At 51.3% G+C, this 16,342-nt stretch overlaps 1 protein-coding gene across 1 annotated transcript in view; it reads right to left on the bottom strand.

The window, feature by feature from the left end:
• Nucleotides 1–7,369: 7,369 nt before the first annotated feature.
• LOC102447103 (uncharacterized) overlaps nucleotides 7,370–16,342 on the bottom strand; it is a 37,706-nt gene continuing 28,733 nt past the window's right edge. Inside the window, exons 9-11 of the mRNA XM_075908263.1 lie at nucleotides 12,601–12,854; nucleotides 11,257–11,393; nucleotides 7,370–10,005 (exon numbers count right to left, since the gene is read on the bottom strand). Coding sequence (XP_075764378.1) covers nucleotides 9,838–10,005; nucleotides 11,257–11,393; nucleotides 12,601–12,854 — 559 coding nt within the window. The 3' untranslated portion in view covers nucleotides 7,370–9,837. The remainder of the gene's footprint in view (nucleotides 10,006–11,256; nucleotides 11,394–12,600; nucleotides 12,855–16,342) is intronic.

Here is a 16,342-nt window from a genome sequence, read left to right as displayed (position 1 = left end):
TAAATGAGAGAGCAAAAGAAGAAAGAAAGGTCAGAATCAAACCCGGCATTTTGAAATGGTGGAAATAGAATGTTTCCACTGACCCACAATCTGGGGAGCCTTCGTTGGCCCCGAGGTAGATCTGTGCTCCCAGAATGGGTGGGGCCTGGGGCAGAAGGGGTGGGGCTGAGATAGCCAGCCTATTGTGCCTCCTGGAGCACGGCACCCTCCCTGAGGTCCTCCGAACACCACGGAGTGCATGGCGCTCCTGCGGAGATTTAAAGGGCCCCGGGCACCGGCTGTCACCACAGTAGCACAGGTGGCAGCCAGGAGGCTGGAGCCTCTTTGAATCACTGGGCTCTGGGTCAGCTGCCCCCTTTGCTTCCCCCATTGGCTGGCCTGCCTGAAATGAAGACAAAACATCCTTTTTCATTGTGTGAATATTTTCAGGAGCGTGTCGGGGAGGTCTACGTTGGATAGTAGGAAAAACTCTTTCCCTAGGAGGGTGGGGAAACGCTGGGATGGGTTCCATAGGGAGGGGCAGAATCTCTATCCCTAGAGGGCTGTGTCTAGACTGGCCAGTTTTTCCGGAAAATCAGCCGCTTTTGCGGAAAAACTTGCCAGCTGTCTACACTGGCCGCTTGAATTTCCGCAAAAGCACTGACGATCTCATGTAAGATTGTCAGTGTTCTTGCGGAAATGCTATGCTGCTCCCGTTCAGGCAAAAGTCCTTTTGCGCAAAACTTTTGCACAAAAGGGCCAGTGTAGACAGTTCAGCTTTGTTTTCCGCAAAAAAGCCCCAATCGCGAAAATGGTGATCGGGGCTTTTTTGTGGAAAAGCGCGTCTAAATTGGCACAGACGCTTTTCCGCAAAAAGTGCTTTTGCGGAAAAGCGTCCGTGCCAATCTAGACGCTCTGTTCCAAAAATGCTTTTAACGGAAAAATTTTCCGTTAAAAGCATTTCCGGAAAATCATGCCAGTCTAGACATAGCCGAGGTGTTTAAGTCCCAGCTGGACAAAGGCCTGGCTGGGTTGATTTAGTTGGGATTGGTCCTGCTTTGGGCAGGGGGCTGGACCCGGTGACTCCTGAGGTCTCTGCCTGCCCAGGATTCTATGAGTCTATGAGTTCAAGACAGGAAAACATTTCGAACTCCCAACAAAATACTCACAGGAGAGGAACTGCCATCTGGTCTGGCCACCTGCACAATGCCAGCCAGAGAAACGCCTCAATGTAATTCTTAGAGCAAATATTTCAGAGAGCCGTCCAGCCCTGATTGAAACATGGTCAGTGATGGAGAATCCACCAACACCCCTTGGCAACCATTCCAGTAGTTAATTACTTTCCCCATTAAAAATATCCTGCCTGAATTTGTCTAACTTCAATTTCCCCAGCCATTGGGTCATGTGAGAGCTTTCTCGGCTGGCTGGAGGAGCCAGTATTAAATATTTCTTCCCTGGGGAGATACTTGCAGCCTGGGATCACGTCACATCTGAACATTCTCTTTGCTATGCTACTGAGTCTGCTCTTTGGTTTATCACTAGGAGGCAGGTTTCCCATCCTTTAATCAGTCTCGTGGCTCTTCACTGAAACGTCTTTGGTTGAGCAACACCCTTCGTGAATTGTCAACACGAGCGCTGGGCTGGGGATTCCAGCAGTGGTTACACCAGGGTCAAATCAGAGGGAAAATAACCTCTCTGCTCCTGCCTGAGATTCCCCCGTTTATGTACCCCAGGGTCGCATTAGCCTTTTGGACACAGGTTCACAATGGGAGCTCCCAGCATCTGGCCGTCCGCTGCGCCTCCCAAATCTTTTCCGGTCGCTGCGTCCCAGCCTAGAGTCTCTGAGCCTGCATGTCTGGCTGATGCTCACCGTTCCTGGATGGCTACTTTGACATTTAGCTGTATTCAAATGCACCTTGTCTGCGTGTGTGCAGTCTGCTCACCCACCCAGGTCGGTCTGAGTCAGTGAGCTGGCCTCTTCGGTATGTACCTCATTAATTTCATTAGCTTGTGGGCCATAGCCAACGAATTTTCAGTCTTGCCCATGCCAGAGGTGTGCTGTGCAGCAAGTGGCCGTTCGCTAGCTGGTGCGCTGCTCAGAAACCATGGTAATTGCCTACCCGGGGCCCGCTGTGTCCTATTTCATTCATCCCAGTCTGTGTCAGTGAGGTTACACAACAGGGACTTTGCGCTGTACGACTATGACATTGTGTGCCAGTAACACGTGATCCTCTGCCTGGCCTTCTCTGGTGGCCTTTGTGCATTCTGGGATTTGTCTCAAGGGGCATGATGGGAAGACGGTGGACTGCTGGGAGCTGGGCAGGGGAGACTGATGAAAAGGACATATGGGGGCACCAGCCATGTGACCCCTCCCCCACCGGACTCTTTCCCAGGCTATCCAAGAGAGGGCCAGAACAACAGCTCTGCACCCCCACCCAGCCCCACAGTGCCATCTGACCCTGCTCCTGCACTGCTGCCTGACCCCACCTGACTGCTTTTGGCCCCTATCCGCATGCTTCTCTCTAGCCCTGCCTCCTCACCCCATACTGCTCTCTGACCTCACACCTATGCTGCTGTCTGACCCTGCTCCCCACTCCATGTGACCCTGTTCCACCCCCCCCCCCCCCCCATCTCCAGGCCCAGGTGGCTTTCTGATCCTACTTTTGAGACTCATGTCAGGCACTTGATCCTGCCATGAGGGCAGGGGACTGGACTTGATGACCTCTCAAGGTCCCTTCCAGTTCTATGAGATAGGTATAGGTGGAACCTCTCTAGTCCAGCAACATCCATGGTCCGGCATGGTTTTAATTAGACAGATGTCCACGTAAGCGTGATCTTGCCAAACACCTGGTGACCATGACTGCAGGTGTGAAACACCCCTCCCTCTGGATTCCTAGGTATTTACGGCATGCACCTGTGTTCCTGCCCCTCTCCAGAAAGGTCCAGGGGCAGCCAGAGAAGTGCTCTGGGCTGTTTTCATCCCGCTCGAGTTTCTTCTTTTACTTTGCCCAGAAATTCCATCCTGGCCCCGAGAAACATTCATGGGGAAAGTTCTGTCGATTTGGCATTTTCCTGGTTGGGAAAAACCCCTCTGCAGGAGCTCTGTGGGCCGATGTCTCCCCTGAGCCCACCCAAACATGCCTGACACCTACAGCAGCGGGGCTGTCCTCCACGCGCATCCCCGGCTAAGGCCACCCGCGCTCGAAGTCCTCCGGTTCCTCAGCGTATCAGGGTTCCCCCTTGAATTACAGCCCAGCAAATCAGTCGCTAGATTGCTTTGCCCATCATTGTCTGCAGGGCGCCATTTACCGCTGCTTCACAGTCCAATGAGCTGATAAGCAGGAGCGTTCAGGGATGGTGAGTAGCTTTTAATTGCAGCGCCAATGAATGGCCTCCGAGGCTCGCCCGCACATTTTGTTTCCAACAGCTCCACCCAGGCAGGCTGGTTTCGACACGCTCCGCTCCAGGAAGGGGACGTAAGTGAAGCTCGTCTCATGCGTCCACCTCTCAAAACTGAGGTTGACTCCTCAGCGCGTGTCAGAACAGGAAGGCCTGGAGTCGGCCTGCGCTCGCCCCAGGGTGCGTCTGAAGCCCACCCGGGACAGGACCAGCCTGAGTGCGTGGCCCGGGGTGCTCGGAAGTGCATTAGCACCTCATGCACAGGGGTTTCAGGGCACACCAGCTGCCGGAGCCATGTTGTGTCAGACATCTCGTCTCCATGGCGACATGGAGCCTGGCAAGCTGCGGGGAGACCCTGAGCGCCCGCCTGACCCCACAGTCTCACCAGATTTGCTCTCCATATGGATACGCTTATTCCGGGACAAAAGTGTCTTTTCCAGATTGCTGGGAACAAGCCTGCCAATGGGGGGAGGCAGGACAGGGAGGGTGGAGGGGACGCAAAGGGGGCAACTGCCCTAGGCCCTGGAGAGTCAAAGGAGTCTGCAGCGGTGTTGGTGAGAGCCCTGGCCCCTTTAAATCGCCGCCGGAGCCCCGTGCAGCACGCGCTGGACGGAACGGAGAGGGAGCAGTCCAGACGGCACTGAGGGCCAGCTGCCCCAGCCCTGCCCTTCCACCCAAGGTCCTGCCCCTTTTGGGAGCACGGAGCCATCCCCCCCACTTTGCCCAAGGACCTGATAAGTCTGTCGGCTTGTCTGGCTTGGAAATAGAGCTGGAAAAACCCTCCATATCTGACCTCTCTGTCTGGAAACCCGTGCAACACGTTCAGACAGAGAGCCAGGGAGCTTCAGTTTATAACTTTGCTGGACACAATTCTTGGGTTCCTTCCTGGTCTGCCCTACAGAGTTGGCTCCCGTTGAACTAACTCGGTGCCTGCACGGGTGCTCCCGCCAACGAAACCTCCCTGCTACGCTGACTTGATAACTTCACTGCACGAGTGGCGTGGAGTCACTGTCGATGCAGTAAGGGCAACACAGCGTCCACACAGACATCGTTCATTTCCGCTAACCATTACCGGCTTTCAGGAGCCAGCCCACAATGCCCCATCCTGACAGTTCAATCTGCCTTCCTCAGGGGACTGATCTAAATATAGGGCAACCACTAGAAGTTTACACTTAGGCTGTGTCTAGACTACATGCCGCTGTCGTCAGAGGCATGTAGATTAGACACATAGGCAAAGGCAAATGAAGCCGTGATTTAAATGATCGCGGCTTCATTTAAATTTACATGGCTGCCGCGCTGAGCCGACAAACAGCTGATCAGCTGTTTGTCCGCTAAGCGCGCTAGTCTGGACACTCCCCTGCCGACATCAAAGCCCTTTGTCGGCAGCACCGTTATTCCTCGTGGGATGAGGTTTACAGGGGCTGCCGACAAAGGGCTTTGATGTCGGCAGGGGAGCGTCCAGACTAGCGCGCTTAGCGGACAAACAGCTGATCAGCTGTTTGTCGGCTCAGTGCGGCAGCCATGTAAATGTAAATGAAGCCGCGATCATTGATGGGTAAGCCAGATAATTGCATCTGTGTAGCAGAGTGAGGACACCAACACAAGGAGCAAAGTGTAGACCCAGACAAATACTGTGGTGGCAGTTTGCCACTGAGCTATTTCCAAGCCAGACAAGCTGACAGAATCACCAGGTCCCTGGGCCAAGTGGTGTGTGTGTGTGTGTGTGTGTGTGTGTGTGTGTGTGCGGGAGGTGGCTCCATGCTCCCGAAAGGGGCAGGACCTTGGGTGGAAGGGCAGGGCTGGGAAAGCTGGCCCTCAGCGCTGTCCAGACTGCCCCCCCCACGTTCTGTCCACAGCGTGCTGCATGGGGCTCCAGCAGAGATTTAAAGGGCCCACCCACCCACCTTGGTCTTATGACTGCAGAGGGGTTAACTGCCCACTTGATCTTGAATCATTTCTTGCAATGCATGCAGGGCCAGCTCGAGCCGTTCCTGCGCCCCGGGCAGCGGGCGCACGACACATGCATGGCTCCGCCTCCGGGAGCACGGCGCATGTGTGGCCCCGCCCCCCGGCGCGCTGCGCACCTTACAGCTGCGATCGGGCACGTGGCGCCTGATGGCAGCGCCTGATACGCAGGGCCCCTTACAGCTGCAATCGGGCGCTCCCCATATGTTGGCACCCTGGGCAGCTGCCCGGCTAGCCCCCCCTTAATCCCGCCCTGAGCGCATGTGACTGTTTACGCTAAAGCCATCTGCTCCACCTCCTAGTTAGCTGGGACTCTCTGAGGGACCGTTCCCAGGCCCGAAGAAGAAGGCTTTGTGTGAGTGCCAAAGCTTATTTCTTCCCTCAGCAGTGAGTGGTTAGTTCAAAGTAAGATCTGATCTGCGCCATCTTGTCCCTATAACGGTTCTAACTGTAAAGAAGTATAAATGGCAAAGCGTCCCACATGCCCACATCCATGGGGAACTGGGGGGGGGCTGTGTGCAGGGCACCTTTCCCAGCCCTGTAATTTGAACCCTGGTGCTCCAACCTGCCCCTAAGGTTACCACCTTGGTTGGTAACCAGATCTCCAAGGCCCCATCCCTGCCCCACCTCTTCTCTCAAAGCTCCACCCACTTCCCTGCCTCTCCCACAAGGCCCCGCCCCTATTGCTCACTGCTTTCCTCCTTCCCTCAATCACTCACTGGATTGTCTCCCTTCCCACCCGCAGCTGCTTTGGGCAAGACCGTAGCAGGGTTCAAATAGATACATTTATGGGGGACAGGTCCATCAATGGCTGTTAGCCAGGATGGGCAGGGTTGGTGTCCTTAGCCTCTGTCAGATGCTGGGAATGGGCGACAGAAGATGGATCACTGGGTGATTCCCTGTTCTGTTCATTCCCCCTGGGGTACCCGACATTGGCCACTGTCGGCAGACAGGACACTGGACTGGACGGACCTTTGGTCTGACTCAGCAGGGCTGCTGATTTCTCCTGTTCTTATGTTCACCCACCCACTCATCCATCCACCTACCTACCCATCCTTCTGTATTTTCTGCTAGCCATAAAATCGTAGAAATTTAGGCCGTGTCCAGACTCAGGGGTTTTTTCGGGAAAAGTAGCCTTTTCCCGAAAAAACTTCCCCTGCGTCCAGACTCAAGCCGCGTTCTTTCGAAATTATTTCGAAAGAACGCGGCTTTTCTTTCGATGGCGGTAAACCTCGTTTCACGAGGAAGAATGCCTTCCTTCGAAAGTTCTTCTTTCGAAGGAAGGCGTTCTTCAATGTAAAGAGGCCGTCTTCGAAAGAGAGCATCCAGACTCGCTAGGTGCTCTCTTTCGAAAAAGCGGATTTTTCTTTCAAAAGATCCGCCTGCAGTCTAGACGCGATCTTTCGAAAGATGCTCTTTCGAAAGATGCTTTCGAAAGAGCATCTTTCGAAAGAAGCCTGCAGTCTAGACATAGCCTTAGTGATGGAAATGACTTTCCAAGGTCATCGAGTGAGGTCCATTGCCCCACATGGAGGCAGCATTTGTACCTTTAGAACATCCTTGACATCATCATCCAAGGCAAGCTATTGCAGTGCTCAACTCTGCTCGGAGCTAGAAAGTTTTCCCTGGGACCTTAGACTGTGTTCTGTGTAACATCAAAGTCAAAACTAAAGGACTCAAACTGACAATGTCGACATGAAACATTTGCTCTTTCTTTTCCAAAAGGATTCATTCGGACAAGAGAACTTAGACACGGTACACTGCGTGTTACTTACCCAGATCAAATCAGTGTTGAAAGAGCACGGCTAAAGTTTTGCATGTGTGGCCAGGACCTTCTTCCGTGAACTGCGTTAGAAAGGGTGATATATTTCTCAATACCTCTTGTCTTTGGGGTACTTCTCTTGTGTGCATCATTGGCATGGAAGGTTTTGAACATTATCACCGAATCATACAACTAGAGGCTTAGAAGGGACGACAAGGGGTATCCGCTCTAAGCCTGTGACAAGATGAAGGATAATAGAAATGGCTTTCTTTCTTTCTTTCTTTCTTTCTTTCTTTCTTTCTTTCTTTCTTTCTTTCTTTCTTTCTTTCTTTCTCATCTGAGGAAGTGACTTATAGCTCACAGAAGCTTATGCTCTAATACCCCAATAAATATGTTTGTCTTTAAAGTGCCACTACAATTCTTATTGTTTTTGCTGAAACAGACTAACACAGCGACCCCTCTGAAATCTAGTTTGAACCATAACTTTTCAACATGAGGAAAACAATTTGGGAGCATTTTGCTGTATTGGGCATTGGGAATTCCACCTTTGCTTTCCCATTCACAACAGATTGGTGCCCCCACCAGGAAATGTCCGAATGTCCCATGACATAGGAGCCTCATTTTCCAACCAGCTTTCATTTATGAGCACAAACGGCCTCTGTCTTCTCTCTCATGGCTTCTTAATGAGTTCAGACGTTTCAATATGAAATGTCACACTGTTGTCACCATGGGGGTCTTGACGCAAAAGGGTGTTATGGTGGGGGCTGCAATTGGAGGAGGACTGCAGAACTGCCATCCTCACTGCTGCTTTTTGGCTGACAGCAATATTATCTTCAGAGCTGCTGTCCTGGCCAGCAGCCACTGCTCTCCAACCACCTAGCTCTGAGGGCATCGCTCCCTCCAGCAGCAGTGCTGAAGTACTGGCACATGGTATGGTATTGCCACTTGTATTTCTGTTCTTTGGCATGCAGAGCTGGGCCCTTGGCTAGCAGCCACTGCTCTCTAGCCAACCAGCTTTGAAGACAGCCATGCAGAACTAAGGGTGGCAAGACTATGACTCCCCCCAAATAACCTCCCCACAGCCTGCTTTTGGGACCTCCTCTTTGAGAATCATAGAGCACTAGAACTGGAAGGGGCCTTGAGAGGTCATCAAGTCCAGTCCCCTGCCCTTAAGGCAAGACTAAGCACTGTCTAGATCAGTGTTTCTTAACATTTTGAAGACCGAGGAACTCTAATCAATAATTTTTATGAGGAACGCCAAAGATTTTTTGTTGACCAAAAGAAAAAAAAAAAGTGGTGGTGGTGGTGGTGGTGGGGGGTGGGGGACTTCGAGGGATTATTGAGGAAAAAAAGGGTTGGGGGAAAGTTATTGAGAAAAAAAAGTCACCTGTCCCTTTAATGGCGGCCATTTTGAATTCTGTTGTGCTCCATGGCACACCTCCAACTGCCTTGCAGCACACCAGTGTGCCGCGGAACACAGTTTAAGAAACACTGGTCTAAATCATCCCTGGCAGATGTCTATCCAACCTGCTCTAAAATATCTCCAATGATGGAGCAAAATGCAGGACAATGTAGCACTTTAAAGACTAACAAGATGGTTTATTAGGTGATGAGCTTTCATGGGCCAGACCCACTTCCTCAGATCAAAACATTCCTCAGATCAAAACAAGTGGGTCTGGCCCACGAAAGCTCATCATCTAATAAACCATCTTGTTAGTCTTTAAAGTGCTACATTGTCCTGCATTTTGCTTCAGCTACCCCAGACTAACACGGCTACATCTCTATCACTATTCCAATGATGGAGATTCCACAAGCTCCCTAAACAGTGGTCTCCCCTGTGAAATCTGTGTAAAAGTGCATAAAAGAACAGATGTGTTTTTCACAGCTGTGAATTTGGTAGGGTTGTAATGATACGTAAATGAAAAGAATATTCGCCAGACTTAGAAGATGGGAGACTCTATCTGGACAAGCAGAGACTCTCAGAACAATTTGGGGGCTGTGGTGGAAAATCACCTGATCAGGAACTCGCAAGGCTTGTGCACACAACAAGTGCCAGGGCTCTGTCGTTGTCACTATGTTTCAGTAGCACAGCAAAGCTTGAAATCTATCAGACCTCAGACTTCGGGACTTCCAAGCCGTCTACGCAAGTGAAGCCCTCCCCCGCCATACCAATGCAAGACACCAGATCACAGACCCTGAGCACCTTGGAGGGCCATTTTAAAACCAGCCTCAGAATCCAGTCTCATGCTCCTTAGCCCCATCTCACAAGCGTCAGGCTGATCTTGTGACTTTAACAGCGATCTCATGATTTCCAAAGCAGACTTGTGGCTCTCAGGCTGAGCTGATGAGTCTAATCCAAATGTCATGATATTTTAAGTCAGTCGCTTGATTCTTTTCAACCAGTTTCATTCACTTCAGGCTGATTCGTGACTTTCAAGGCAACCTCATTCTTTTTTAAACCTGCCTTGTGAATTTGCAGGCGATCTCATGCTTTTTATACCACTCACACATGTTTAATCCAACCTCAGCATATGGTCAGGCCTGACTACTATTGGCTGCTTTGGCTGGCCCCAATGCAGCGTCTCCATTCCAGTCCCACCTAGGCCAGCTCCTGGCACTGTATTCAGGCCCCTTCCCTCCCCCGTTGCTCAATGTCATGGCAAGAGGAGGAGCAGCACGGCTGGGGTGGGGGCTGGAGGGTTATTGTAGCAGGCATGACACGCTGGGAGCTCTCAGTCGAGCCCGGAGCACCTCCTCCGTATGGTGTTCCTCACCCACCGGAAAGCTTTGCAGACATTGGCGAAGACCCCGGGCCGTCCATGCAGGGCACAGACAGATGACCCCCAGGAGACCACGCCCTGCAGCCTCCCGTCGCAGACCAACGGGCCTCCTGAATCACCCTGAGGAGACAATGCCGAGTGTCAGCAACCACAGCCCCACCCCAGCGCATGTGTACAGAGCGGGGCCTGTCCACTCCTGCAGAAGGACCCACCCAGGGCCACTGCAGAGTGGTGGAGTGGCCGCCCCCTGGCCCAGAGGAGGAAATGCCCCTCCATGAGCCCCCGTGGACAGAGCCTGGACCCAACTGGTCACGTGACCGGAAGTTAGGGGGTGTGGCTAGCACTATAAAAGGCCAGCCCAGGAGCTTAGTCAGACCCAGAACCAGACGCCTGCCCTGTGCTCCTGAGCTGGAAGGCAGCTGACGACCTATAGGAGGCTGAGGACTGGCTTGGATCACTGGGACCCCAGATGGACTTCGAGCCAGAGGAACTACAAGCCCTGCCAGAGGTGTCAACCCCCAATGCCCCAGAGGACCCACTATGGGAGCAGGTATGTGCCCAGGGGAAGAAGGGAAGGAGCCCAGGGACAGCCGGAAGGGGTCCGACTGAGCCAGAGCTGGGGTCAGCAGCTGATCTGCTGCTGGTAGGGCCCTTGGCTGGGATGCAGTGGAGTGGGTGGACCTGTGTCCCCCCTCCCCCACCTCATCCCTGGGTGGCAGTCTCCCGCTTCTGCTACTTCAGTCCAACTGCCTGCACTTGCCAGGTCTCCGCCGGAGCAATTGTTTGGGTGTCCCCATTTGAACGATTGTTTGTTTGTTGGCGGGCTGGCCCTGAACCAAGGCCTTGGGCCCCTAGACTGCAGTGACTGCTGCTTGCTGCCGCCCTGCCCCCGGGCCTAGGCCTGCTAGAGCATTGACTATGGGCTTGGCCTGAGCATCAGCCGCTGCCCCAGGTCTGGTGTGGCCCGCCCTGAGGGGGAGGTTTTAACCTAGTCACTGTTGGCTTGGTCTGATCACAGGCCCGAGCTCAAGGACTACAGGGACTCATTGGAGGGAGGGGACCCAGGGACGGGGAGAGCCCTACTTTGAGCCCTGTCGGGCTACAGCCAAACAATAGGGAGGGCTTATAGAGCAGATGTGAGGTCACGTGCTCCGGGGTGGGGCCAGGAAGGTGGATGAAACCCAGACTGTAAAGCTTGGTGAGGCCGGAGGGCAGCCTGGCTGCTCTTAATGGGGGACAAAGTCTGTCTGGGGCAGGGGCCAAGTGACGACAGCCCCTCCATAGCAGGCTGAGGAGGATTTGGAGGTTATGGAGGTAAAGAGCATTGAGCCGTTGGAACTCTGACACACAGCACCTACCCCACACCCTTACCTGGCACGTGCCTATTCCACCCTCTTCTACTCCAGCGCACAACATGTTCCTCGTGATCCTGCCCGGGTAACTGTCCTTGCAATCGGCATGGCTGACGGTCTGGAGATCTGCGCACTGCATGATTCTGGGGAATTTCTCTAGGCAACGACAGGAAAACCAAGAGTACGTGAGCAGAGTGCAAGGTGAAAGACAGGGGCTGTGTCTAGACTGGCCAGTTTTTCCGGAAAATCAGCCGCTTTTCTGGAAAAACTTGCCAGCTGTCTACACTGGCCACTTGAATTTCTGCAAAAGCACTGACTTCCTACTGTAAGAAATCAGTGCTTTTTGCGGAAATACTATGCTGCTCCCGTTCGGGTAAAAGTCCCTTTTGCGCAAAACTTTTGCGCAAAAGGGCCAGTGTAGACAGCTGAGATTTGTTTTGCGCAAAAAAGCCCCATCGCGAAAATGGCGATCGGGGCTTTTTTGCGCAAAAGCGCGTCTAGATTGGCCACAGATGCTTTTCCACAAAAAGTGCTTTCGCAGAAAAGCATCTGTGCCAATCTAGACGCTCTTTTCTGAAAATGCTTTTAACGGAAAACTTTTCCGTTAAAAGCATTTCCGGAAAATCATGCCAGTCTAGACGTAGCCTTAGTGACAGACTGAATCTAAGGCTGTGTCTAAACTACAAAGAAAAGTTGGAAAAAGATACACAAAGTGCAAACCGCAATTTGCATATTTTTTCCCGCTTTTCTTTCGAAAGAAGCTTTTCTGAAATTAGGCGTATCTACATGGCGCCAAATTTTGGAAAAACCTGACCTTTCAAGCCATCCCTTCGTCTTTGTAAAATGAGGTTGGCAGGGATGGTAAAAGAACGCGTTTGTTTTTTTTTTAAATTTGTCCAAAAAAGTGGATGCGTTCCTTAGATGCTGCATTGCTTTTCTGGGATCCCGGAAAAGCACTAGAGTCTAGACGTAGCCTTTGTTAAAAAACGTAGTGAAAGACCCATGACCGATGTAAACTAACATAGATCCGTTGACCCCACTGAAGCGACAGCCGATCAACCCCAGCTGGGATCTGGTCACATTCCTTTTCCCAAAAATGAAAATTTTGATGAACAGAAAAGCTGGAAAAAACCCCTCTCGTTCCAGGGCAAACGCATCACTTCATTTAGGTCCAGTCTTTTGCGTTATACTATAATGCTGCCTTTCAACATGAAGAACGTCTGTGAGGGTTAAAAATAGTTTGAAAACAAAAGGAAAGGAAGTTTCATAGAGAAGCTTTTCAAATAGAAAGAAAAAACAAGCAATTGTGGCTCAATGCTTTCCAAATGCAAATCCCTCCTTTCTATACCCCCGAGTTCCCTACTTTTGGGGGACCTGATGGAGCCCCATCCTGACACGGTGCACTGCGTTCCAGAAGAGCAACAACGGGTCGCCAGTTTGATTGTGTTCACATAGTCGTTGAGTTCAGCCGGCTCATCCAGCTCCAGAAGCATGAAGTCGTTGTCCCGAGGACGAAGGTGATACTTGGGGTGCACATAGTAGTTGCGGATTCGTCTTATTTGTTCTCTGCCTTCCTTCGCCCGGAGGTCATAGTCCCCCAGGTGTACCCGCACAGAGCTGCATGGAGAGAGGACAGCGGAAGATATTAGTGGGTCATAGTGGGCACAATGAATTGGGACAAGGAAGGATTTTGTGATGCCTCCAAGACCTCGTCAACTTAGGTCTGCACAAACTCAGTTTGACTGCAATCTTGTCCGATCTTGTTTATTTCTTGGAAAACATGTAGATTTCACAGAGATAATCAGTGTCATGAGGAACTGGTGTGAACGGGGCATACTAAAGGTCCAATTATTTGTTACTTTATATACAGGTTTAATTCTATCTTAATGCATGCATCTGGCATTTCACATGATATCATGCACTTGAGGGTTAGTCTGGTTATTTTCAAACCCAGTTCCTGCACCTAGCATGCTTTGTTCTCATGCCACATGCACACTGTATATTTTGTTTGTTTTCTCCCTGTCCGTCTTGTCTCCTTCCACACTTTTTTAGTCACTGTTTCTTGCATCAGCTTGTGCACAACTGAAATGAACCAGTTGGTAAATTCACCTTCAACTTGTGGGACATTTTGGCATTAGTAAAGCTGTGGTTTTTATCAGAAATTGTGAATTCCTCATACTTGGCTTTTGGGTAGATTACTAGATGTCCCAATATGATTGGGATTGTCCCAATATCAGGAGATTTGTTATAAATATGCAACTATATCCTGCCCTAGAAAGCAAATGCAAAAAATTGGGACATCTGCTTACTCTGCTTTTGGGACCTACTTTGCGTGGTTATTTTTTACTTTCGTGTTGTCCTAGGTCATGGTTGTCATGATTATGAGGGTTAGCCAGCAGCCTGGGGATTAAGGGGTTAACTACACCTAGCCAGGTGGAGTGACCAATAGGAATGTAGGTGGGACTTTTCAAACTGGGACAAAGGAATTTGGGTTTTTTTCTTTTCTCCCTTTTGTCTCTCTGAGAGAGCTCTCTGCAGCTACAGAGAGGGACAAGCATGTCTCTCTCTCTCCAAGACACCATTCTTCATTTTCTGTAAGTAGGGTAAAGTTTAGGTAGTCTCGTTAGGTTTTATTGTTTTAAGGATTGGGTATGGGATCTGAGATCTGGCACTGCTTACAAGATGTTTTGGCTTTTCTTTGCAACTAAGTTCTAGGCCCATGGAGTTTCTCCAGGAGTGTATTTTGTTACCTCCCTATCTAGTCATTATGTTGCAACAGGAATATTGTTGTAATAATAAAAAGTTCTTTCTTTTCTTTTATTAACCTGGCAGTGGTTAATTGTGTGTCCTGATTTTTATTTTAGGGGTGAGATTTCCCAAATGATCTTTCCCCTGGTTTCTTTAGCAACATTTGGGTGGTGGCAGCGGAAGTTTTATTCCCAAGATCTAGGGTTTTAAGATCTTGGGGGAAGTTTTATGCCAAAGCCTGGTAGATAAGGCTTTGGGGTACACTTGCTGGCCCCCACTTCTGCATTTATCATGCCAGAGTGGGGAAGGAGCCATGACAATGGTAGCCTGCTCATCGCAAGTTACAGCTTCGTGGGGGAGCCCTGAGAATTTACAACCACTCAATCTGGGTCAAAGAGTTTTGAATATTCCAGCCAATTCAAAAATCAGGCATCAAGAGTTTGTTTCAGTGGCAGCGAAACATTCCTGAAAATAAACTCAACGGCACTTTGAAAGAAAAAAGTTGCCTTAAATGGAAACTGAGAATGTTGACATGGGACATTGCAATATTTTAACAGATTATTTATGAGTTTTAATGAATTTTCCAAATAAACCTGTGATGAAGTGGATCAATCTGAGGTCCTCTGCCAGAGGTCCTGTGCTCCTGTCTCACCCCGCCCCAGACAAACAACAGAGAAGTCCTCCATGCAGGCTAGAGTGGAAGTAAAGGAAGCAGCCAATCAGGGACCAGGAAGGCCCAATAAAAGGAACTGGGGAACAGCGCAGCAGTCAGGGTATGTCTACACTACAGAGTTTTGTCGGAAACACAGCCGTTTTTCCGACAAAACTTGAGGAACATCCACACTGCCATTGAGTTCTTCTGCAAGAAAATCAAAAGAACAGAGGGGTGTTTCCAGCACTGGTAATCCTCATTCTACAAGGAAGAAGCCTTTTCCCAAAAGAGCTCTTTTGCAAAAAGGCGTGTGTGGACGGGGAAGAGGGACTTCTTTCGGAAGAAGAGGAAAGAGGAAAAAGCACAGGTGCCCTGGTGGCCATTCCATCTGTAGCAATCACAGCTGAAATGCGAGAGTGTCCGTTCAGTCTGGATGCTCTCTTTCGAAAAAGACGATCGCTTTTTCAATGCACTTTGGTAGTGTGGACGCTGCCTTTGGGAAGAAGTTTTTCCGGAAGATCTCTTCCAAAAAAAGCTTCTTCCAAAAGAAGCCCGCAGTCTAGACGTAGCCTCAGTTGCTCTTGAGACCTTTAAAGTGTGCAGACGAGGCAACTAGCTGGCTGAGAGAGTGGCAGCACCATAGATAGCTCTGTGTGGAGAGCTTTTTGGAGATGGCTGGACTATTCTGTAACTCTGAGATGAAGCCCTAAGGGACGGGCGAAGACGCTGCCTCCAGTGGGGGGAAGCCCTGGATGCACCCCTCTCTTCCAAGCGGGGAATGGACTCAGAATGACACTACAGAGGGCACCTAGATGGGCCCCGGTTAGCCGTGTACCCAGGCAAGGGTTTGTTGATTTGCACACAGGGTGTGTGACTCGGCTGGAGCACTAAGCGCTGAAGAGGCTAATCAGTGGGGGGAGGGGGAAGCACATGCACGTGGCTAGAGGGGGGCTTTCACAAGAGGCAAATGCCACCCCATTACCAGCGTCACACAGAGGATGAAAGGCGGGAGGGGGAGGGCAGCTTTGGTTGCAGCATCTACAGGAATTACAGAGCTCTATTGCTTTCAATGGGTGCTCCTGGAGCTTGTCACAGCCTCCCGCCCCGCTCCATCTGGGGCTCTGGGTGCTAGCTGTGGGGCTGGTGGACTTGGGACTTTCCCCCCACAAGACACACCAGGACTGAGGGCTTCAGCCCATGGATCCCTTGGATCCAACAGGGGGTTGCAGCCCCCTCCCCCATCCCAGATGAAAATCAACAATGTCAGCCTGGAGGCGAGGGAGACTATTTCCTAGAGCTTCTCTTGATTGTCTCCACTTCCTAGAGCCTCTAGGGCAGGGGTGGGCCGGATCCGGCCCCCCAAGTAGGTAGATCTGGCCAGCGGATGCCCTGCCACTCCCCTGCCCCTGGACCAATCAGGGCTGGGGGTGGGAGGAGTGTGCAAAGTCCCTCGCTCCCTGCCCCCACCCTGCAAGCACCATGCACCCCTTGCAGGGCTGGGGCAGGGGGGCGACTGACTTTGTGTGCTCCTCCCAACCCCCAGGCCCTGATTGGTCTGAGAGCGGGGGGGACACAAAGTCTCCTCTTGCCCTGCAAGGCGGCAGGTGCCTAGAGAGAACCACCAGCTGTTCTGAACAGCTGGCAGTTCTCCCTAGGTGGGTAGGAGGCCGGGGCAAAGACTTCACACGCTCTCCCACTCCCAGGC

The sequence above is a fragment of the Pelodiscus sinensis genome, chromosome 24 (genome assembly GCF_049634645.1).
Source record: "Pelodiscus sinensis isolate JC-2024 chromosome 24, ASM4963464v1, whole genome shotgun sequence".
Classification (NCBI taxonomy): Eukaryota; Metazoa; Chordata; order Testudines; family Trionychidae; genus Pelodiscus; species Pelodiscus sinensis.
This window is presented reverse-complemented; position numbering and strand designations above follow the sequence as displayed.